Source organism: Mustela nigripes, chromosome 2 (genome assembly GCF_022355385.1).
Source record: "Mustela nigripes isolate SB6536 chromosome 2, MUSNIG.SB6536, whole genome shotgun sequence".
Classification (NCBI taxonomy): domain Eukaryota; kingdom Metazoa; phylum Chordata; class Mammalia; order Carnivora; family Mustelidae; genus Mustela; species Mustela nigripes.
In genome coordinates, this window is record NC_081558.1 from 90,590,432 (window position 1) to 90,615,780 (window position 25,349).

Here is a 25,349-nt window from a genome sequence, read left to right on the forward strand (position 1 = left end):
TGCCATTCGCCAGGCAGTACGTGAGAAACCATGTATTACCACCCCTCTATGAGGCAAATCGTAGTATCTCCGTTTTACAGATGTGAAAACGGAGGCTTCAATAAGTTAAAGGATGTGAGGTCACGCTTTAAGGGGTAGAATTAGAACTGTATCCAAGTCTTTGACTCCACAGACAGGGTCCTTTTACCTCTAATACAACCGGAATGTGAGCACCACCTACCACAATCCAGATCTCTGAAGGGAAGGAAGATGTCAGGATGGCTTGAATCACACCGCTAATGCAAAAGGATCTTTTTCAGAGCTTCAGTAGTCTCTGCCCCTCTTCAAAGGGCATCTCCTTTTCTTTCTCTGCAGCTCCCTGAGAGTGGGGGAGATTCTGGGGCAGAACCTAATGTCCAAAGGCAAAGGTCAGGGAGAGGGGTTAAATGGGCCTGCAGCATCTTGGCTTGTTGAGAACCAGTGACAAACTGCTTAGCGGGTTTCTTATTTCATTCCTCACTCTTGAGACTGAGAAGCTCATGACTTTGGGTTGAGCAATATGAGAGCTTAATGGCATGTATACCGATTGCTTTTCTTTTCAGTGCCTACAGATGGGTCTACGTGTGTAAATACACCCGTGGCAGGTGAGTCAGCATCAGTAACACTGGGGCTCAAAGGTAAAGGCCATCGTTGGGGAGAGGGTGAGAAAAATCTTAAAAATGAAGCAAAGTGACTAGAGTTGTAAAAAATAAAATAACAAGGAGGATGAGCTACCATCACTACGGCTTAGTGTTAAGGAGCAGATGTGTCACAAAGCTGTGGTGACAAAGACTGTTTGTGGGGTTCTTCACAGACAACAAAGGACTCCTGCTTGCACTATTCCCATTTACTGTCCTCAGCAGTCCTCCAGGCTGTGGGCATCATTATCCCGTGTGGATGGGGAAAGTGAGGCCCAGGGCCATCAGCCAGGGAGTGGCTGCCCTGGGCTTGAGAAGAGGTGGTGTGACTGGAAGCCCCTTGCCCTTCCTGACACACCATCCTACTCCTTGCTACATGCTGCCTGCCCTTCTCTGCCCCAGGAGGCAGGAGCCCATTCCTGGCATTCTGGGCCAAGTGGAGGCTTCAGGATAGGAGGAGAGTCCCCGCTGCTCTAATGAAGAAGAGGGGGAAAATGAGCTCGACCTTTTAGCTTTCAGCCAGCTGACTGTAATAGCGGAGGTGTCCACCTTGTCTTTAGAATAGAGGAGGTGACGGGTACTCCTGTCTGTGTGTCTACATAGGCAGGGAGGGTCTGGATCTGTCCCTGAAGTACGTAATCTTGGAAAAACAGAGCAGTATTTCTCAATCCAGTGTAGTGCCTGGACTGGCTGCATCAGCATCACCTGAGAACTTGTGAGAAATACAAATTCTTGGGCCTAACCTCAGACCTGCTGAGTCAGGAACTCTGCATGTGGGTCCAGGCATTCTATTTTAATAAACCTGCCAGCTGATTTTGATGCCCATAAAAGTTTGCCTGAAAAGCATCTCTGAGGAAAAAATGAAAGTGGTGATATGGGTTGTGGTCCATGAAAGTTATGGTGAAAATGGGGAATAGCTGTGATTTTTCCACAGGCTGCTGCCTCAGAAGATGAGGTTCAGAATTAACTTTTCCTTCCCTTCTCTGGCATTCAGGGTCTTCTTGCTTCTTGGGCACTTCTGTCATCTACAGTCAGACACTCCAAACCCTACTTGGTGTAGGATTAAAGGGAACTTGATATTTAACTGTCTGTAGAATGAAAAAAATACAAGAAACAAATATGACAAAATAGTTACTTTTAAAATATGAATGGAGAGAATATGAGTATTTCTTATTATAATTTGCTACATAAATAAGATTTCTGAAAATTAATAAACTAAAAGTATGTACTTTTTTGAGGGATAGGGTTTTATATTTAAGATTCTAGTACAGTAAATGGATAAAGATAGGGATTATAGGGGCGCCTGGGTGGCTCAGTGGGTTGGGCCTCTGCCTTTGGCTCTGGTCATGATCCCAGGATGCTGGGATCGAGCCTCGCAGCGAGCTCTCTGCTCAGCGGGGAGCCTGCTTCCTCCTTTCTCTCTGCCTGTCTCTCTGCCTACTTGTGATCTCTGTCAAATAAATAAATGAATAAATCTTAAAGAAAAAAAAGAGATAGGGATTATATCTTTAAAAATGAGATTAGTAAATGATCTCGATTTCTGCAGAAACCATCTTTGCAGTGGCAAAACATTTGTTTAAATTGTTGTATTCGGGGGCACCTGGATGTCATTAAGTGTCTGCCTTCGGCTAGGGTCATGATCTCAGGTTCCTGGGATCGAGTCCCACATTGGGTTCCTTGCATTGCAGAAAGCCCACTTCTCCCTCTCCCACTACCCCAGCTTTTTTCCCTCTCTCAATGTGTCTCTCTCTGTCAAATAAGTAAATAAAACCTTTAAAAAAATAAACTGTTGTATTTGGTAACTTAGAAAGTAAAGCATAAGCATATTGAGTCTACTGAGGTGCATGGGAAAGGAAATAAAATGAAATGTTAGTGATACATGTTGCTACTGGCCGCATTTAATTAGGTACTATAAGAAAGAGACAAACTCAGAGAAGAATTGTTTTTTGTATGTGAAAAATAAAAGGGAATTAAGAAAATCCAAAAGTGTAGGGTTTTGCAAGGTTAGAAAGGCTGCCTACATCCGGGCCATAAAAACAAGAGATAAACCTGAGAGAGGTTTTGCACAACAAATGTCAAAACAAATGTCAACCTATCCATATGGGAAGGATCTAGTTGAGAGTATGGTTGTCCCATCCAAGCTGGATAGGCACCATCAACCAAGAGAGAGAGATGTGTGACGAAGACAGCAGTCAGGCTTGAAAGTTGGTCTAGGGGAGAACTGTGTGTGTGGCTACTGCTGTAGGGGGAAGGCTCTACCATGACTCCCTGGCAATTTTGCATGTATGCATATAGGAAAGGGTTTGGAATTGCGGCATATTTGGTGGTGCCGCATCCAAACACCTTGTGATCCTGCTGGAACATGAGAGGATGGGAGGCCTCTGTGGAACTGCTAGCTCAGAGGTACCTTTCACTTGTCCTTCTGTTTCCCTTAGCAAGGTGATGGATAGTTTCTCATAGCCTCCCAGATTCTGATGACAAATGGGGCTTTCTGCACCACCCCTCAGAACAGAACCACTTGACTGCTGTCTACATTTGGCTCCGTGGTGATGGGTTTCCCCACAACTCAGGTTGTGGTCCTCAGCTGTTTTCTTTCAGTGTCATCCCTTTTGGTGTGTGGGACAAGGAGCTGGGGAGCTGGCACCTTTGGCTTATTCTCTTTTACTATCTGTGGAAGTAAAAAATGCTCTAAAAGTGTCTCATGTATCTTCACCAGGCTAATCAGTCAGGACTTGCCCTGTGTTCAAGGTTGATGACTAATACATGGGACTGACTGGAAGCAAATAGATACAAAGGATACTAAGGTTTTCAGATAGTTGCTTTGTGAAGGCAGCCAGAAACCTTGAATCAAACTTTGACAGTCTTCAAGCTTGCACAATAGGAAATGGGTGAAAACTCATACAGCCCCTGAGGAGCACAAACTCCTCAATGTCCAATCCAGATGTAGCTAGTGAAGATAATGGAGAAGGAAGACCCTCCCAGAGGGAGATGCCAGAGAGTGCAATGAATCAAAAATCTACTTTCAGAGAGCAGAATCTGAATCTAATCAGGCAGAGGAACCACCTAATACTGCCTAGTAGAACTTCAAAGTTGATCCTGACTAGCAACAGCTATAGGTCTCTCTCTACTCCTCCCCTTTCTGAAAGGGAGTTTTATTTTAGTTATTCTGCTCCTGCCCCACCATTGTGTATTAGGTATGTGATTGGGCAGGGCTAAGGAGGGGGAAGCAACTTGTCTTTTTAGTCCATATGTCACTGGGCCATAAAGTCAATTCTGGGAGAGACTGTAGCAGACCTTTAGTGATTCAGACATATCCCTTCAATGTGTAAATACATTGGCAAACTTCCAACTGCCAGCATCTGTGTTTTTTTGCATAAAGGCATTCTCCAATGCCAGGAGTCTGCTTTACCACCTACACAGTAGGTTAGAGGGTGAGATTATGACTCATGACTGACAGGTATACACAGACTCTTCTTTGCAAACTTCTCAATTGGGATACTCTACTCTGGTTCCCAGAGGTAAACCAAATCTAGCTTTGGATGCTTTCTTTTCCCTTTCTCATCCTCTTATCTGTGTTTCTTTACTTAACAAATAAAACACTTGAAAAGTCTTATTTAAGAGCCTGTTTTCTGTGGGAACTCAAACTGAGATAAAAGACACAAGATGTGTGTTTCCCTTTCATGGTGTGTGTCGTTGTTGGGATGCTGTCCAGCAAGGGATTGCAGTTCTCATCTACTCTAGGTGAAGTCATGTGACTGAGTTATAGCCAAAAGAATATAGGTAGAAGTGGTCCATGAAAACCTCTTGTACTATCTTCCACGCTTCCTTACTCTGGATGTCAACATACAGGGCAAGCTTGGAAGCCACATGTTGCAAATAGCAGAGACTCTCTCAGTCTTGATCTCTGAATGACTGACCAGAGCTGGGCAGGTGAACTCTTCACTCTTGCCTCTCTAACAAATCACCACCACTGCTGCCAGTTGGGCTTTCTTCTATTATGTTAAGTCACTGAGATTTGGAGCTTCAACTTCTATGGTAACTGGTACCAACCTAATCAATCTAAACTTGGCAAGGTTTTCACAAATGTGTGGTCACTTCAAAAATTGTCTTTATTACCTCAAAGGCCCTTGGAAAGAAGAGAGAGTAAAATTACTCCAGAGACAAACACTAGAGACCACATGGGGAAGATCCTGGACTATGGAAGTGGGCTGCCTGGTTTGAATCCTGGCTCTGACAGGTACTATTGCCTGACCTTGGACAAGTTACTTAATCTCTCTGTGCTTCACTTTCTTCCTCTATGAAATAGGGATAAGAATAGCATCTACTCATAGTGTTACTATAAATTAATGTTTGAAGAGCACTTATTTCAGTGCCTGGTACACAGTTCATGATAAATTTACAAATTCCTGGGTGCCTGGGTGGCTCAGTGGGTTAAGCCTCTGCCTTCAGCTCAGGTCATGATCTCAAGGTCTTGGCATCGACCCCCCATTTGGGCTCTCTGCTCAGTGGGGAGCTTGCTTCCTCCCACTCCCGCCACCTGCCTCTCTGCCTACTTGTGATTTCTCTATGTGTCAAATAAATAAGATCTTTTTAAAAATTTACAAATTCCTAATTTTCCAAAGGCTATCATGAAGTCTTTATATTGTTTCCCACAATATAATTTCCTACCTTCTGCTCTGCTATTGTGAGAGGTTGTGCCAAAGCAACAGAGATGGCTTTAGTACTTTGGACGTTCTTCCTTTGCAATATAACTTTGTTCCTGTACATAGGACATTTTCACAGTTTGCTCCACTCAGAGGTCAGATGGCACCTCTGCCCTATTGGATTCAGGCTGTGTTAGCTTTAGGTAGATCATTAACCTGAGGAGAAATGTTCATCTCTTGACCCTACTTGGTTTTTGTCCAAAGGCCTACAGACAAGATTGCTTAATCCATTTTTGAGACAATCATTTATGTGCATGTATTCATCTATTTGATACTTTTCTTGGGCCCTATATAACACCAGGCATTATTTTCTTTCTTTTTAAAAGGATTTTACTTATTTGAGAGAGTGTGTATAAGCAGAGGAGGAGCAGAGGGACAAGCAGACTCCCCACTGAATGAGGAGCCTGAAACAGGGCTTGATCCCAGGACCCTGAGATAATGAACTGAAATGAAGTCAGATGCTTTACTGACTGAGCCATCTGGATGCCCTACCAGACACTATTTTCCAACATTAGGATTAGTATGTTGAACAACAAAAATGCGATGCCTACTTTTATAGACCCTACTTCCTTTCAAAGTTATGAATGAATGAAGGAAGAGCTGAAACAGTTATAAATGAGCACCATAACCCATGAAACTCATTAATCCAGTAGTAATATACTAGAATCTTAAAAAATAAATGTTAGAAACTAGTAGCTAACATAATTCTCACTTGTGCCTCTTTCATGAAGAAGTAACTTATGTACGAATTGTGCTCTTGTGGAGTACATCTAGAAGATGTGAATAAAGCACCATAAAACATTTATTTAAGGGCATTAGAGACTTAGAGGTGCCAAATTAATAGAAAAGGGAGAGGATAAGAGACATAACCTTAAAACCAAACATAAAGGGATATTAAAATGAGGGTAATATTGAAGACTAATTTCTCTCATAAAAAAAAGATGAGATAGATTCAAAATATCCTAAACAAATATCCTAAGAAAAATATTTAAAATTCAAGTTCAGCTATATATTAAAAGCATTATATGTAACAACAAAGTGGAGATTATTCCAGGAATGTAATAGTGGATTAACATTTAGAAGTCAGAGTAGATCACCATGTCGACAGAAAAAGGAGGAGAAATCATATGATTATCTCCATAGGTACAGAAAAAAAACCTGATAAAAATTCAGCTTTCATTCATGATTTAAAGAAAAAAAAATAGGCAAACCAGGAAGGAAGGGAGCTTCTTTAATCTGATAAATAATATCTAAAATGAAACAAAACTCTAGCAAACATTTTACCCAGTGATGAATTATTGAAAACTTTCCTCCTCTATCAGTACTTCTATGTAGTGATGTACTGGAAGTCCCAGTCAGTGCAGTAAATCAAGAAAAAGAAATAAAATTATAAGAACTGAAAAAGAAGAAACAAAAACATGATTCACGAAGGCACAAGGATGTACACAGAAAATCCAAAAGAACTTATTATAACTAATAATGTAATTTAGTAAGATCATTAAATTCAAGGTTGGTATACAAAAACCAATTGTTTTTTTCATATACTAGCAACAAGCAAGTGGTAAATAAACTAAAATCATGACCCCATTTATAATAGTACCAAAAACCAGTTGCTATCTAGGAACAAATCTAGTAAGGATGTTCAAGACCCCTAAACTGAACACTACAAAATATTATCAAGAGAAGAACTAGTAAAGAAGGCCTAAATAAATGCAGAGATATACCATGTTCATGAATTGCAAGGGTCAATATTGTGGCGATGTCAAATCCCTCCAAACTGATCTGTTTTTTTGGATAGTTCCAATCAAGTATCTGCAGGGTTGGGTTGTTTTTTTTTTTTTTTTTTTCCTGGAAATTGACATGTCAGTTCTAAAATTTATATGGTACGGCAAAAGCCAAAATAGTAAACAACAAACAAACCCAAGTCTCTCTTGAAGATGAAAGAAACCAAGGACTTATGTCATGAGTTTGCAAGACTTAAAGCTATAGAAATTGAGACAGTGAGATATAAATGGAAGGCTTGATATACTGATCAGTAGAACAGAATGGAGAGTCCTGAAACATATGTATAACTGCCTGATTTTGAACAAAGTTTATATTAAAGTACAGTAAGGGAAGAATCATCTTTCCAGATATGGTGCTAGGTCCATTGGATATATACATGGGAGAAAAATGAATATAGGCTCCTATCTCACACCATTCACAAACATCAATTCTAAAATCTCCTAGGCCATGTGGCTGAGCTTTGTCTTCTATGACATTATGCTAGCTCACCAAGTTATTTAGTTTATAACTATAGTTATATAGTACAAATTAAAGGGCTTATATATCATTTGTTAAATTCAAGGAGACATGGGTGCCTGGGTGGCTCAGTTGGTTAAGCATCTGCTGTCAGCTGAGGTCATGATCCCAGGGTCCTGGCATCAAGTCCAGCATCCAGCTCCTTCCTCAGTGGGGAGCCTAATCCTCCCTTTGCCTGCAGCTCCCCTTGCTTGTGCTCTCTTTGACAAATAAATAAAATCTTTAAAAAAATAAAAAATAAAATTCAAGGAGACTTAATGAGTGAATATTAAGGGGGGAATAAAAGTCAGTAAAACAAGTCACCTGCTTCTTTTAACCCAATTTCTCTTTAAACTGACTGGAAAATAATCTGTCTATGTATTTTTTAAAAAATCATTTCCAGGTGGATTCTAGATCTAAATGTAAGGGGTATGTAAAATCTATGAAGCTTTCAGAAGGAAACAGAACATTTTCATGAACTTGGTACTGGCAAGGATTTTTTAAACAGTATGTAAAAAGTGCTAAACATAAAGGAATATGTTGAAATTTCTATCAGAAATATTTAAATTTGTGTTTACCAAGAGACACTATTAAGAGAGTGAAAGGTATGCCACAAAATGGGAGAAAATATTTGAAATATATCCAACAAAGTTTTCATAGCTATAATATATAAAAAACTCCTACAACTCAATAAAAAAATAAGCAAACAATCCAATAGAAAAATGGGCACATCCCAAAGGAAGTTATCTAACTTGCCAATAAACATGAAAATGTATTCAGCTTTATTATTTATCAGGGTAATTAATATTAAAACTATGATGAACTTCATCATGTACTCCAGAATAGCTAAAATTTAAATAAGATTTAAATTTATAAATTTTATTTCATTCCAAACTGAATATTAACAAGGACATGGGGCAACTGGAACTTTCATACACTGTTGGATGTAGAAGAGTGGAAATTGTACAACCACATTAAAAAACTGGCACTTATTAAAGCAGAATATCGGTGTACCCTGGAATGTAGCAACTGCATTCTGTTACTATATCAATAGAAATGCATACACATCTTCAGCAACAGACAAATACAGTATTACTTCGTAATAGCCTTAAATTGAAAAAAAAAAAAAAAGCAACAACCAAATTTCCATCGATACTCAATGATATGTTCACCATTGGAATACCACCGAGCAATGAGAACTATAATAAAGGCATGCCTCATTTTATTGCACTTTGCTTTAAATTGTGTTTCACAGTGACACACAGTAAAACTGTGTGTCATATTTCACAAGGGGAGGTTTGTGGTAACCCTACGTCGAACAAGGCAGTGGGTGCCCTTTTCTCCAACAGCATTTGCTTGCAGTGTGTCTTTGTGTCTCCTTTTGGTAATTCCCACAATATTTCAAACTTTATTATCATATTTGTGACAGTCATCCGGAATCTATGATTATGACTCACTGAAAGTATAGATGATGGACAGCATTTTCAAGCAATGAAGTGTTTTTAATGAAGGTATGTACATTTTGATAGACATAATCTCATTTCATGCTTAACAGACTACAGAATACTGTAAACATCACTTTCATATGCTCTGGGAAACCACAAATTCATTTAAATCTCTTCATTGTGATATTTATTGCGGTAGTATTTTTTTTTTAAATATTTTATTTATTTGCCAGAGAGAGAGAATACACAGAAGCAGGCAGAGAGGCAGGCAGAGGCAGCGAGAGAAGCAGGCTCCCTGCTGAGCAAGGAGCCCGATGCAGGGCTTGATCCCAGGACCCCAGGATCATGACCTGAGCTGAAGGCAGCGGCCCAACCAACTGAGCCACCCAGGCGTCCCTTATTGCGGTAGTATTTAACCAAATCTGCCTCAGGATATATATGAAACAGCAGAGCTGACAAATGTGAGCACAAATGTGATGGTGCTCAAAAACAGAATAACAATGACCATTGGTCATTGGTGGCTATAAGGCAGGGGTGGAGGGGTCTTGTAGGGTACTGGTAATATTCCCTTTTTCTATTTGAATACTGGCCATATGGGCTGCTCACTTACGATTTATACACTATGTGTATGTTCAAGTTCAATAAAAGGTCTGCATTAAAACTATATAAATTCTTGGGGTGCCTGGGTGGCTCAGTGGGTTAAGCCTCTGCCTTCAGCTCAGGTCATGATCGAACCCTGCACTGGGCTCTGCGCTCAGTGGTGAGCCTGCTTCCCCCCCCTCTCTCTCTCTGCCTGCCTCTCTGTCTACTTGTGATCTCTGTCTGTCAAATAAATAAAATCTTTTTTTTAAAAACTATATAAATTCCTTTTCTTCTAGATTAGACAAAGGAAGAGACTCTTATTCTCATTTTCAGAAATTCTAAAGGTCAAAGAATTCCTTGACTCCAAGGAGAAGTAGCTGAGACCCCTCTTAGAACCTCTGCCCTCTCATGTCTTCAGCATGGGGTGGATGTAGCAGGCTTTCAGGTCTTGTATGCCATTATCACAGCAGGTACCGAGGAAGGGTTTACCTCTTAGCAGTCTCTAGGGCAAATCTTATGCCAGGGACATCCTGATGAGCATCTCAGCAAAGTGAGAACTTGTTCATCATTTTCTTTGGGTTGCTCTTCAGCAGGGATCACTGGTCCAGAGATTGCTTTAATCTCTGCCCAGAAAGATGTAGTTATTTCCAGCTCAAGAGCAGGAAATAACTGCTGTGGTTAGCAGGGATGTTGACTGCCTCTCTGGAAAGCACAGTCCCTGTGTAACTGAGGCTCATATGCTTTCTCAGTGGGCTCCAGCTGGTCTTTGCTCCAACGTCCAGAGGGTCACCAGATGTGAGGGGTCCTCTCCTCACTCCACCCTGTCCCTAGTCATCTGGTACACAGAGAGAGACAGTGTATGTCCCTTAAATTGAAAACTTAACTCAGTTGGCTAGAGGTGGTGTGAAGAGGTAGAGGAATTAGGACAAACTCCCACTGGGTTGTCCAAAGATGGTGAAGTCTGTAAGGTACAGAAGGAAGAGGGTAAGCTGTTTGAGGTGTGTGTGTGTGTGTGTGTATGTGTGTCTGCATGCATACACGCATACCCATGTGCATGTGTATTAGAGAGAAAAGAGCCCAGGTTTGTATATCATGATCTCATGCCCTTGACCTTGTGAATTCTGTGATTTACAATCTTTTCTAACTCCTTCAGGACTATCTCTGGCCTCAGTGAAGGCAGGGTCAGTCTCTGCCGAAGGGAAGAATTTGTTATAATCTTGAATGGGACTGAAACAAACAATATTTACTTAGCAAAGATTCATCCTTTGCACACAAGACAAGGATGCAGAATAAATAGTTACGATGGGTTCAAAAAATATAGCGCAGTCTTACATTCTTAAGGTCCTGTTCCAAGGATGCTTTATTAGACAAGCCTTGGTTTATAGTTTGAATAGTTGTATTGCCAATCCCTAAACTTAATTCGATAAAAGCCTATTTAAAATATATTTAGTGCTAAAGAATTGAACTAATACTTTATACAAGAGGCACCCACACAGCCAATATGCATATAGAAAGATGCTCAGCCTCATTAGCCATTAGAGAAACTCAAAATTAGAGTGTAAAACCAGTAACATTCTTACCAAAACAGAATGTGGAGCAACCAAACTCTCATATTCTTTCTTTTTTTTTTTTAAAGATTATATTTGTTTATTTGACAGAAAGAGATCACAAGTAGAGATGCAGGCAGAGAGAGAGAGAGGGAAGCAGGCTCCCTGCTGAACAGAGAGCCCGATGCGGGACTCGATCCCAGGACCCTGAGATCATGACCTGAGTTGCTGGCAGAGGCTTAACCCACTGAGCCACCCAGGTACCCAAGCTCTCATATTCTTAAGTTGGGAGTGCAAATTGGTTCAACCACTTTGCAAAACTGTTTGGTAGTACATATTAGACATAATTCTACTTTATGACCAAGCGATTACTCTTCCCAGGAAATATCCTACAAAATGCATACCTACATGAACTAAAAGACATGGGCTAGAATGTTCATAGCAGCACTCACTGGCTCTTTATAAGAGCACAAACTAGAAACTACTATCACCAAAAAGAAAGATAAAGAATGGGATAATATGCAACACAGAGAACACATGAAGGACAGCTATACACAACAACAATGAGTAATCTTACAAATAAAAACTTAAATGAAAGAAGCCAGACACAAAATTGTATATATTATATGGTTCCATATCTATAATGTTAAAAAATCAACAACATTTGTCTATGTTGTTAGAAGTCAGGATAACATATATCTTTGCAGGGGAATGGGAAGCCACTGAAAGAAGGCACCAGGGGACCATCCCAGCTCTGTTCATGTTTTTTTGTTTTGTTTTGTTTTTTAAGATTTTATTCATTTATTTATTTGACAGAGAGAGAGAGAAAGAGTGAGAGCAGGAACACAAGCAAGGGAGTGGGAGAGGGAAAGCAGACTTCCCGCGGAGCAGGGACCCCCATGTGGGGCTCCATCCCAGGACCCTGGGATCATGACCTGAGGGAAGGCAGAAGCTTAACGTCTGAGCCATCCAGGCCCCACCTCTGTTCGGTGATGTGGGTGGTGGTTATATGGATGTGTTCACCTGGCAATAATTCGTTGTACACTTACGATGTGTAAAGTTTTAGGTATGTTTATTATACTTCAGCAAAAGTTGTTAAAACTTGATCTAAATTTTCCCCAAGTGGAGCTCACAGACTTCAGGAGGACTGGGCTTTAGGCGGCAGGACCAAGCAGAAGCAGCCCTCTCAGGTTCAGTGTCTCACCTGACCTTAGCCTTCAGCAGAGGGTTGTACAGAACCGTGTCTTTTACAAGAGGGGCTTCCGGGAGGGACCTGGAGTGGGCTGCGGAGAAGCTTTCGAAGAAGAGTCTGATGATTCCTGAAAATTGTGCTGAAACTTTGTGCGTAAGTGTGCACATGCTTCCCTGGGGGAAGAGTCCCTAGGTTTCATCCTGTGGATCCCCATTCCTATGGAGTCCGTCTTTTCCAAACATCTAAGAGCTGCTTGGCTATATGATGGCCCAGGGGTCAAGGAACTGACGTTCTAGTCACTAAACTGGGAGTCGGGCGGATCACTTGCCTCTGGCCTCGGTTCGTCTCTGAGAAGGCCGACAGTGCAGCGGAGTCCGAGTTTGCTTCCACTCGCACCTCCGGCAGGCCGACCCCCTCCCGCGAGCAGAGGTGCAGCCTCGCGGCTCTTGGAGCTGGGCCGAGGGGGTGGCCGCGGGTCAGCGGGAGCGTAGCCCGAAGCTTGCCGCGCTCCAGCCCTGCGGAGGGCCCGGGCTGCCGGCGAGCGGCCCCTGGGAGGGGTCGGGGGGTGTGGCGAGGGTGATTTGCCCAAAAGGCTAACTCTTCGGAGTAGGCGGATCCGCCACCCTAACCCATACCCTCCGCAACACACTGCCGCCTACTTAGGCGCAGGGAGCCACGAGTCAGTGTCGCCTACCCGCAGCAGACTATGAGGCTCGCCATCTACGCCCTGCTGTGTGCAGGGACCCTGGGTGAGTGCGCTCTGGGAGCCCGGTGGGGTCTTGCTCTCCAAGACCCGGACTGGGTGCCAGTGGAGGGTCAGTCGTAGAGGGACCCCGCACAGCCTGGGTCTAAGGAGTCGGGAAGCAGCCCAGGGCCTGGCTGGTCCCAAGGTGCTTCTGCCCGGTGGTGCTCGCAGGCACCCAACAAACTTTTGTAGCCTAGGGCAGGGGCCCAAATCCGGCTTGCTTCCTGATGTACAGCTGGGGGAGCTAAGGATAGCTTTTTACATCTTGAAATGGTTGAAAGAAGATAAAAAGAACAACAGTTTTGACACATGAAAATTATAAGAATTTAAAATTTCAGTATCTATAAATAAAATTTTATTGGAACACAATCATGCTCATTCAGATGAAGTATTACCTGTGGTTGCTTTCTGGCTTCAAGGACAGAACTGAGTAGTTGCTACAGAGACCATATATCCCACAAAGCCTAAAATACTCACTAGCCCATTCCGGAAAAGATTTATGACACCTGGCCTGGAAGCTGTTGCTCCTGTTCACAGCCAAGGAAATAGGATCAGAGGAGAGAAGGGATTTTCCCCAGGGTTCATGACTATGTTATCATTAAGTAGGAGAGGGGCTTAGTGTTAGGTATTCTTGTCCTGTCAGGTATCTAACCAGGAGGGGTTTTTCTGCTTTGAACTGTACAACATCTCCCATCCTTACCACACAAGGAAGAGGTAGAAGAACATATGGGAAAAGCAATCATCCTAGAATAGGATCCACCTGCCACTCAGTTCTGTGTGACTCTGGGCCATCCCTTGACCTCACTGAACTGGTTTCCTCCTTAGTTCAGTAGCAATTGCTTTTTCAAAACCAACACTGCAAAAGTAGAATGAGATAATGTACCTAATGATAGAGCTCTAGACACAGGTGAGTATCACTGATAAAAATCCTGCACATAAATGTAGGGCGCTCCTTCCTGTGTTGGATAGAAGGAGCCCAGGGCTCTCAGCGGGGTAACTGTAAGGAAGGTAGGTCGTGGTACACGGTCAATGGGCTCATGCATATGAAACCCCCCCCCCCCCCCCACCAAGGCTCAACAAGTGTTGGTTCTTTCTAGCCCTGGTTCCTCAGGCTCAGCCTCAGGCTGTTGTTGTTTGTTTGTTTTTAAAGATCTTATTCATCCATTTGACAGAGAGAGAAAAAGTGAGAGAGGGAACACATGCAGGGGGTAGTGGGAGAGGCGGTTTTAAATAACTTCCGGAGTGGTAAGGTGTCTTACCTGAGGAGAGGGGTAACCTGGGGACGGCAGGGGGGAGAACAAGGCAGGCAGGGCAAGGAGCGCGATGGCGTACCACTGCCACATGGGGCCACACAGCCAGATCTGCTGGGGCTGGGAAAGGCTGGAAAGGTAGTGGACCGCCGTGCTCCACCTACAGCCACCAGGAAATCCAGAGTGAAGGCCCTTGGTTGCTCCCCAGTTCCTCCTGGATAGGACGTGTGTTGTTTTTCTTCCTCTATCTCTTCTCCTGGCAATGTCAGGGCACTGAATGAAAGCTCATTTCCCAATCAGCTCTTTATTTACAAACCAGAGGCAAGAGCTGCCTACCTCTCCCCCATTCCCACACCGCCACGGTCCTTCCCACTGGGCACTGGATATGGATCAGGGTGGAGTCTAGGAAGTGCTTTCTTCAAAGCTCAGTGTTCTCTTCTGACAAAAGCTCTTCTGATGGCAAATGCCAGAAAGGCAACCAAACAGTTTAAAATTAAAAAGATCAGAAGAGGGGGCGTTGTTATTAGTAGACCTTGCAAGAGCCAAGAACTAAAGGTTCAGAACAGTCTGTATGTCCACTTTGGCCTCCCCCTTCTACCTCAGCCTTTCCGGAGCCTATGAGATTTCTCCACGCAGTGAGCACGTGGCCACCAGCAGCTTTTCCCTCCCAGGATCCATCTGAAATATCAACAGTGGGCCCTGAATGTCCTTTCTTGAAATTGTCACATGACTGACATGGAGTGTTATTGAATTGGCTTAGGCTAGCTGGCTTGTAGTCTCCTTTTCTCTTTCTTTTTTAAAATAATTTTTACTGGGGTGCCTGCGTGGCTCAGTCAGCTGAGCAGCTGCCTTTGGCTCAGGTCATGATCCCAGCGTCCTGTGATGGAGTCCCACATTGGGCTCCCTGCTCAGCAGGGAGCCTGCTTATCTCTCTCCCTCTGCCTGCCACTCTGCCTACTTGTGTTCTGTCTCTATCTCTCACTGTTAAGTATACATGTAGTTTAATGAATTTTGGTAACTCCACCTGCCCATGTTACTTCCACCATGATCAAGGTATAGAACATTTCCATCACTCCCAAAGTGTCCTCCTCCTCCTCATTCCCACTTTCTGCCATTATAGATAAGTTTTGCTGTTTCACATAAATGGAATCACCCAGTACATAGTCTATCATGACTGGCTTCACACAGCACAATTGTTTAGCGATTCATTCACATTGTTGCATGTTTCAAAGTTTGTTTCTCTTTATTGATTAGCCGTATTCCATTGTATGGCTTTACCACAGTTTGTCTACCTCTTCAGCTGTTGATGAACTTTTGGGGGATATTATGAATAAGGGTGCTTATGAACTTATTGTATAAATCTTTGGGTAGAGATGTTTTCATTTCTTGTTTTTTTTGTTGTTTTGTTTTTAAGATTTTATTTATTTGTCAGAGAGAGCACAGAAGCAGGGGAAGTGGCAGGCAGAAAGAGAACCAGGCTTCTTGCTCAGGGACACGATCTGAGGACCCTAAGATCATGACCTGAGCCAAAGGCAGACAGATACTTCCCAGACTGAGCCACCCAGGCACCCCAGGTTTTCATTTCTTTTAGGCAAGTTTTTAGGAGTAATATTTCTGGGTCATATTTAACTAGTTAAGAAAATTCCAAATTTTGTTGAGTAGTCGTACCATTTTACTTTGCTGCCAGCAATGTAGGAGAATTTCAGTTCCTCTGCCTCCCACCAACGCTTGGTATTATCAGTGTTTTCACATTAACCATTTCTGCTGTGGTATTTCACCATGGTTTTACTTTACATTTCATTGATGAACAATGATGTTGAGTGTCTTTCTCTGTTCTTACTGGCCACTCATGTATTTTCTTTTATGAATTATGTGTTCCAATCTTGTCCCATTTTTAAAATTTGGTTATTTGGATTAATACTGAGTTAAAAGCCCTTTATATATTCTGGATACAAGTCCTTGGTCACATAGATGTATTGCAATTATTTTTTCCAAGTTTGTAGCTTAGCTTCTTTTCATTTTCTGAACACCATCCTATGAAGAATGAATGTTTTACATTTTGACCAAGTTCATTTACCAGATTTTTATGTTTTGGTTATTACATTCTATGTCCTCTCTAAAAATATAATTGGCTGCTCCAAAGTTGCAACATTTTGTTTTATTTTATTTTATTGTAGAAGTTTTTTTTAACATATAATGTATTATTTGCTTCAGGGGTACAGGTCTATGAATCATCAGTCTTACACAATTCATAGCACTCACCATAGCACATGCCCTCTCCAATGTGCAGCACCCAGCCACCCTATCCCTCCCACCCACCCCTCAGCAACCTTAAATTTGTTTTGTGAAATAAAGAGTCTCTTATGGTTTGTCTCCCTCCCCAGTCCCATCTTGTTTCATTTTTTCCCTCCCTACCCCCACGATCCCCCACCCTGCCTCTGAAATTTCTCATATCAGTGAAATCATATGACAATTGTCTTTCTCTGATTGACTTATTTTGCTTAGCATAATACCCTCTAGGTCCATCCATGTCATTGCAAATGGCAAGATTTCGTTTTTTTGATAGCTGCATAGTGTTGCATTGTGTATATATACCACATCTTCTTTATCCATTCATCTGTTGATGGACATCTAGGTTCTTTCCATAGTTTGACTATTGCGGACATTGCTGCTATAAACATTGAGGTACACATGCCAGATGACTACATTTGTTATAGCTTCAGCTTTTCTGTTTTGATCTATGATACATTTGTAGTTTTTGTGTATGGTTCAATTAAATGTTGAAATTCATTTTTCTCACATGAATATCTAGTTATTCCAGGACTTGTTTTTGTTTTTAAGATTTTGTTTATTTGACACAGAGAGAGAGAGCACAAGCGGGGGAGCATTGAGCAGAGGGAGAAGCAGGCTCCCCACTGAGCAGGAAGCCCGCCCGATGAGAGACTCTATCCCAGGACCGTGGGATCATGACCTGGGCTGAAGGCAGATGCTTACAGCCATCCAGGCATTCCCAGGACTTGTCTTCAAAAAGGATATTCTTTCTCCACTGAATTACCTTAGCAGCTTTGTTGGAAATCTGCTGACCCTATAAATGTGGGTTACTTTCTAGACTCTCTGTTCTCTGTTCTGTTCTGTTAAGCTGTATGTCTCTCCTTGTGCCAATATCACACTGTCTTGATTACAGTAGCTTTATAGTAACTCTAGAAATCAGGTGGAATGAGCCCTTCAACTCTATGGTACTACTTCAGGGTTGGTTTGGCCATTTAGATACTTTGTGTATACATACACATTTTTGAATTGGCTTGTCAATTACTATAGAAAGTGAGTTTAGTCTTGAAATATTTTTGAGGTTTCATTTAATATATAGATCATTTTGAGAAGTGTTAACCCACCACTCTCAGTTATTTTACCAGGAAAAATGGGTAATTTGGGAATAGCAGAAAATCATATTTCAGGGCATGTAAGCTGTGGCAAAACCGTAGGTAAGACTAGAGAACAAAAGACAGGAGATTTTGTTTTTGTTTGTTTGTTTGCTTGCTTTGTTTTGTTTTGTTTTAAAGAGAGAGAGAGAAAGAGGGTAGTTGGGAGGTGCTATTATAAACAAGAAGACCATTGGAGAAAACCGGAAATTTTGAGCATAGTGGGTTTTCAGTGGCCAAGTTGTGACAGTCTCTTATCCGCTGGGCTGTTGCTTGGCATAGAGAAAATCTCTTCCTCCTGCTGAGGTAGTAAAGTATATGTTTCTTCCTGTTAGGAATGCAGGGTACCTCCCTTCCTGTTGGGGTTTGCAATTGACAAGGAATGGTAAGGTGTGAGAACTTCTGGTTCTGGGCTTCCTGCTTTATTTATTTACTTATTTTTAAAAAGATTTGATATATTTTAGAGACAGAGTGTGAAGGAGAGGAGAGGGGCAGAGCTGAACGCGGAACACTATGTGGAGCTTGATCTCAGGACCCTGAAGTCATGACCCTGAGCCAAAATAAAGTTAGATGCTTAACCAACTGAGCCACCCAGGCACTCCAGTTGGCAGGTTATTTTTATTTTAACACTTGGTTGGTATTATTCCTTTGTCTATGACTTGTCCACGCAAGTCACAGACAAAAAGCCTATGATATTTTTCTGACAAAAAGTCTGTGATATTTATTATCTTTGTTCCTCTGTACTTAATTTGTCTCTTTTATCTGGTTGCTCTAGAACTATGAGTTTGTAGTTTTCTTAACATTTCTTAACATTGCCCAGAAAAACTCTGGGCAAATTGTTCTTCGTGTATTTTTTCAGGCCCCTTTCCCCTTTTCCCCTAGGATTGCATTTACATGTATGTTAGATCACTTGACATTGTGTGAAAAGTCACTTAGTCTCTTTTTATTGGTTTTTCAGTCTCTCTTTTTTTTTCTCTCTCTGAGCTTCCTTTCAGAGAGTTTCAAATAATGTCTTTCAAGATTTCATTTATTTATTTGTACAATATATTGATTGAACAATTCCACACATCATCTAGTGCTCATCACCATAAGTGTACTCCCTAGTTCCCATTATTTATTTCATTCATCCCCCCACCCGTCTCCTCTGGTAACCAGCAGATTGTTCTCTACAATTAAGAGTCTGTTTCTCTCTCTCTCTCATTTTTTCCCCTTTGCATGTTTGTTTTCTTCCTTAAATTCCACATTCAAATGAAGTCATATGGTATTTATCTTTCTCTGACTGATTTATTTTGCTTAGTTTTATCCTCTAGCTCCATCCATGTCTTGCAAATGGCAAGATTTCATTCTGTTAAAGGGGTTAATTCCTTTTATGGCTGAATAATATTCTATTACCTATCTATTTATCTCATCTTATTTATCCATTTCTCTATCAGTGGACATTTGAGCTGCTTCCATATCTTGGCTGTTGTAAGTAATGCTGCCTTAACTATAGGAGAGCATGTATCCCTTTGAGTTAGTGTTCTTCTATTGTTTGGGTAGATACCCAGTGGTATGATTGCTGGATTGTAGGGTGGTTCTATTTCTAACTTTTTTCAGGAACCTCCAAACTGTTTTCCACAGTGGCTGCACCAGTTTGCATTCCTACCAACACTGCACAAGTGTCCTTTTTACTCCACATCCCGGCCAACACTCGTTGTTTCTTGTGTTTTTTATTTTAACCCTTCTGACAGGTGTGAGTTGGTATATCCTTGTAGTTTTTTTTTTTTAAAGATTTTATTTATTTATTTGACAGAGAGAGATCACAAGTAGGCAGAGAGGCAGGCAGAGGGAGAGAGGAGGAAGCAGGCTCCCTGCTGAGCAGAGCCCGATGCGGGACTCGATCCCAGGACCCTGAGATCATGACCTGAGCCGAAGGCAGCGGCTTAACCCACTGAGCCACCCAGGCGCCCATATCCTTGTAGTTTTGATTTGCATTTTGCTGCTGATGAGCGCTGTTGAACATCTTTTTCATGTTCGTTGACCATCTGGATGTCTGTTTGTGTCTACTGTCCTTTTTTAAAAAGATGTTATTTATTTATTTGACACACACACACATACAGAGAATGAGAACACAAGCAGGGGAAGTAAGAGAGGGAGAAGCAGCATCCCTCCTGAGCAGGGAGCTGGATGTGGGACCCAATCTCAGGACTCAGGGTTCATGACCCCAGCCGAAGGCAGAAGCTTAACCAACTGAGCCACCCAGGTGCCCCTTCTGCCCATTTTTCAATTGGATTGTTTGGTTTTGGGGTGTAGAGTTGTATAAGTTCTTTATAGATTTTGGATACTAACCCTTTATCAGATATGTCATTTGCAAGTATCTCCTCCCATTCCATAGGTTGCCTTTTAGTTTTGTTGATTGTTTCCTTCTCTGTGCAGAAGCTTTTTATTTTTATATAGTCTCAGTAGTTTTTTTAAAATTTTATTATTTTTTTAAATTTATTTTTTATTTTCAGCATAACAGTATTCATTATTTTTGCACCACACCCAGTGCTCCATGCAATCGGTGCCCTCTATAATACCCACCACCTGGTACCCCGATCTCCCACCCCCCACCCCTTCAAAACCCAAAGGGAGTTGGGGGAAATTGGAAGGGGAGGTGAACCATCAGTAGTTTATTTTTGCATTTGTTTCCCTTGCCTCAGAAGACGTATCTAGGAAGAAGTTGCTATGGCTGATGACAAAGTAGTTATTGCTTGTGTTCTCTTCTAGGATTTTTATGGTTTCAGGTCTCATGTTTAGGTCTTTAATCTATTTTGAATTTGTGTTTGTGTGTGGTGTGAGAAGGTGCTCCAGTTTCATTCGTCTGCATGTTGCTTTTCAGTTTTCCCATCACCATTTGTTAGAGAGAATATCTTTTGGGGCGCCTGGGTGGCTCAGTGGGTTAAAGCCTCTGCCTTCGGCTCAGGTCCTGATCCCAGGGTCCTGGGATTGAGCCCGTATTGGGCTCTCTGCTCAGCAGGGAGCCTGCTTCCTCCTCTCTCTCTCTGCCTGCTTGTGATCTCTGTCTGTCAAACAGATGGATAGCGTCTTTAAAAAAAAAAAAAAAAAGCATCTTTTCCCATTAGATATTCTTTCCTGCTTTGTCAAAGATTAATTGACCACATAATTATGGGTTTATTTCTATTCTGTTCCATTGATCCGTGTGTCCATTTTTGTGCCAATACCATACTATTTTGATTACTGCAACTTTGTGATATAACTTGAAGTCCAGAATTGTGATGCTTCCTGTTCTGCTTTTCTTTTTCAACATTGCTTTGGCTCCTGGGGGTCTTTTGTGGTTCCACACAAATTTTAGGATTATTTGTTCTAGTTCTGTGAAAAATGCTGTTGGTATTTTGAAAGGTATTGCATTAAATGTGTAGGTTACTTTGGGTAGTGCAGACATTTTAACAATATTTGTTTTTCCAATCCATGAGCATTCCATTTCTTTGTGTCATCTTCAATTTCTGTAATCAGTGTTTTATAGTTTTCAGAGTACAGATCTTTTACCTCTTTGGTTAGGTTTATTCCTAGGTATCTTATTATTTTGGGTGCAATTTAAATGGGATTGTTTCTTAACATCTCTTTCTGCTGCTTCATTATTGGTGTATAAAAATGGAACAGATTTCTGTACGTTGATTTCGTATCCTGTGACTTTACTGAATTTGTTTACCAGGTCTAGCAGTTTTTTGGTGGAAGCTTTAGGGTTTTCTATATATAGTATCATGTCATCTGCAAATAGTGACCGTTTTACTTCTTCCTTACCAATTTGGATGCTTTCTACTTCTTTTTGCTGTCTGACTGCTGTGGCTAGGACTTCCAGTTTTATGCTGAATAAAAGTCCTGAGAGTAGAAATCCTGGTCTTTTTCCTGACCTTAGTGAAAAAGCTCTGTTTTTCCTCATTAAGGATGAAGTTAGCTGTGGGTTTTTCATAAATGGTCTATATTATGTTGAGGCATATTCCTCTCAACCTACTTTGTTCGGGTTTTTTTTTTTTTTCTTGAGATTTTTATTTATTTGTTTGTCAGTGAGAGAGAGAGGTGGGAAGAAAGAACACAAGCAGGGGAGTGGCAGACAGAGGGAGAAGTAGGCTTTCTGTTGAGCAGGAGCCCAATGCAGGACTCAGTTCCAGGACTCTGGGATCATGGCCTGAGCCAAAGACAGATGCTTAACTGACTGAGACACCTAAGCCTCTGGTTGAGGATGTTTTGTTTTGATTTATCATGAATGGGTGTTGTACTTTGTCAAATGCTTTTTCTGCATCTTTTGAAATGGTCATATAGTTTTTATCCTTTCGATTGTTGATATGATGTATCATTTCTCATAGCTTGATTTGCAAGTATTGCAGAACATTTGCACCCAGGAATAAATCCCACTTGATTGTGATGAATGATTGTTTGATGTGTTGTTGAATTCGGTTTGCTAGTATTTTATTCAGAACTTTTGCATTTATGTTCATTAGGGATATTGGTCTGTTCTAGGTACTATCTCTTCTTTAATTGTTTGGTAGAATTCATCTGTGAAGCCATCTGGTCCTGGATTTTTGTTTTGGGGGAGTTTTTTGATCACAAATTCAATTTCTTTGCCGGTTAACAGTCTGTTCAACTTTTCTGTTTCTTCCTGTTTCAGTTTTGGTAGTTATCTGTTTCTAGGAATTTATCCATTTCTTCTAGGTTGTCCAATTTGTTGGTATATAGTTTTTCTTTTCTTTTTCTAAAAAATATTTTATTTGTTTATTTGCCAGAGAAAGAGAGAGAGAGAGAGTACAAGCAGGGGGAGCAGCAGGCAGAGGGAGAAGCAGGCTCCCCACAGAGCAGGGAGCCCAACAAGGGACTCGGTCCCAGGACTCCAGGATCATGACCAGAGCCAAAGGCAGTAGTAGCCTAACCAACTGAGCCACCCAGGTGTCCCATAGTTTTTCACAAAATACTCTCTTATGATTGTATTTCTGCAGTGTTGGTTATTATTTTTCTCTCTAATCTGTGATTTTGTTTGAGTCCTTTCTCTTTTTTTCATGATAAGTCTGGCTAGAGGTTTATTAATTTTTTTGATTTTTCTTTCAAAGAAATACTTCCTGGTTTTATTGATCTGTTCTTTTTTTTTTTTTTTTAAGTTTCTGTATCATTTATTTCTGCTCTAGTCTTTATTATTTCCTAATACTCCAAATGTTTTTGTTCTGCACGGGCACATGGCCTCTGGAGTTCTGTTCTGTAGCTTGCTCTCCCTTCCCTGGGCTATGGAAAGCTTTTTCAGATAGGGTTGAGGGGCTCCATTTGCCATTTTTGAGTGTGATTCTAAGGTAGTTTGGCATTTCCTGTCCCATCTCTTTTCATATTTCCTACTTAGAGTTAAAAGGCAGTACAGATTTTGGAGTCCGTCAGACTTGGGTAGTTCAAATACACTGGACTTCATAAAAAACGAGGAGCTGCTACTGTTGTAACTTTATTCTTCTGTATTTTATTTAAAATAACTTTTGGCTCAAATACTACAGATTTGTAAAGAACATTTTACCTTTGTAATATTCTCTATGCTTATTACTATAGCTTAAAATGCCAGTGAAATAAACATATACTGATTTAAATGCCCCAGCATTTAGTGTCATGTAAGATTAGAGTATCCAATGTCAAAAGAAAGACTAATTCAGTAGGCTCAAGATTCCTTCCCATAGGTTTCTTTTATCTTTTTTTCCCTGAGGTGACATGCACTAACATCAAATCAATTATTTGAAAGTATATAATTCAGTGGCATTTAGTATACTCACAGTGTTGTGTGGACTACCATTTCTGTCTAGCTCCAAAACAGTTTCATCACCCCAGAAGAAAATCCTGTACCCATTAAGCAGTCAGTACACATTCCTTTCTCCCCCAGACCCTGGAAACTACCAATTTGTTTTCTGTCTCTATAGATTTACCTATTCTAGATAGTTCATGTGAGTGGAATCATATAATGTATAGCCTTCCATATCTGGTTTCCTTCCTTTAACATATTAATCTTGAGGTTCACCAATGTGTAACATATAGCAGGACTTCATTCTTTTTCTGGCAGAACAATATTTCACAGCTTGGATAGACCAGATTTTGTTTATCCATTCATCCACTGATAGACATTTGGGTTGTTTCTGTTGTGGCCAGCGTGACAAATCGACCAGGAATGTGAGGATGGTGAAAAGAAATTAAGAGACAAAGAGATGGGGGAAGAAGGAGCACCAAAGAGGATGTCCAATAGTGCCGAGTTTATTCAAGGCAGCAAGGCATTATATAGCTAACAGAAACAATCATAAGAAAGTATCTATTTTTAGCTGATTACTAAAGAGTTTGCAACATGCACAGAAAACCCTTCAAGCTTTCCCATTATCTAGGGACCAGCCAAGAATTTATGACCCTGGCCAAATCATTTCTATCTGACTAGCAAACGTGTGGGAAGTCATGTAGGTGAGCGCACAACACATAGCACAGACCCTTTCTCAGTGCTACTCGACTTTATCGACCTAAGCCTTTTGTTCGGCTATTCAGCCTTTAAAGGAGGCACAAGTCAGGGCCTGGTTTGGTCCTCATCTCAAGCCTTACCGTGGCCTCCCACATGTTTCTGCCTTTTTTGACCAGTGCGAATAGTACCGCTATGAATATTTGTGTATGTATATTGGAATACCCAATTTCAATTCTTTGGGATATATACTGAGGAGTGGGATTTCTGGATCATATGGTAATTCTGTGTTTGACTTTTGGGGGATACTTTTGGCTTTTTTCTCCAAGGGGGATGGCATAATCAGTGAAATAGGAGTTGAGAATTCACGTGAGCCATGCAGCTAACCCAATTTTTGTCTATCCCACTCAACGAACCCTTTATTACCTTTCACCTCTTCTACCAGCAGAGAAAGTTGAGTGCTGTGGGTGCCTTACAGTTCTAGCCTCTGTCCCCTAGGGCTGTGTCTGGCTGTCCCTGGGGAAACTGTGAGGTGGTGCACCATCTCAGATCATGAAGCCAGTAAGTGCTCCAGTTTCAGTGCCAATATGAAAAGAGTCCTTCCAGCAGATGGTCCCCACATCACCTGTGTGAAGAGAACCTCTCACCTCGAATGTATCAAGGCCATTATGGTAAGTTGCAGCTGCCAACAGGAGAGTGGAAGAAAATTCATACTTCCTTTCTCTGTGCCTGTTATTGTTTATTGCTTCAGAACAACTTTCTTCCCACAGGAACTAGACCATGCTTTAGAGGAGAAAGAAATAAGCTGAAGACCTGAAAGTACAGGGACTGTGTGTAGAAAAATAATATAAGTGCTCAACATTCATTAATAGTAAAAACAATAATAATAAACAACTAATAAAGAAGGATTCATTGAAAATGCCTGTGATAAAGCAAAGCCAGACTGCACTGGAAAATCCATAAAGAGTCAGAAATAAACAAGAAGTTGTAGTTTTACCCTTATTACTTAACATTGTTTTTAGAATTTCCCAGCAAAAAGATACAAAATGCATATGGGATAGAAAGAAACAAATAAAATATTCATATTT

The 25,349-nt window shown here is 41.2% G+C and overlaps 1 protein-coding gene across 2 annotated transcripts in view; it reads left to right on the top strand.

The window, feature by feature from the left end:
• The first annotated feature begins 13,018 nt into the window (after window positions 1–13,018).
• LOC132011801 (inhibitor of carbonic anhydrase-like) overlaps window positions 13,019–25,349 on the top strand; it is a 42,081-nt gene continuing 29,750 nt past the window's right edge. For both annotated transcript variants that reach the window (XM_059390942.1, XM_059390943.1), the window contains exons 1-2: window positions 13,019–13,154; window positions 24,760–24,932. In XM_059390942.1, coding sequence (XP_059246925.1) covers window positions 13,112–13,154; window positions 24,760–24,932 — 216 coding nt within the window. In that variant the 5' untranslated portion in view covers window positions 13,019–13,111. The remainder of the gene's footprint in view (window positions 13,155–24,759; window positions 24,933–25,349) is intronic.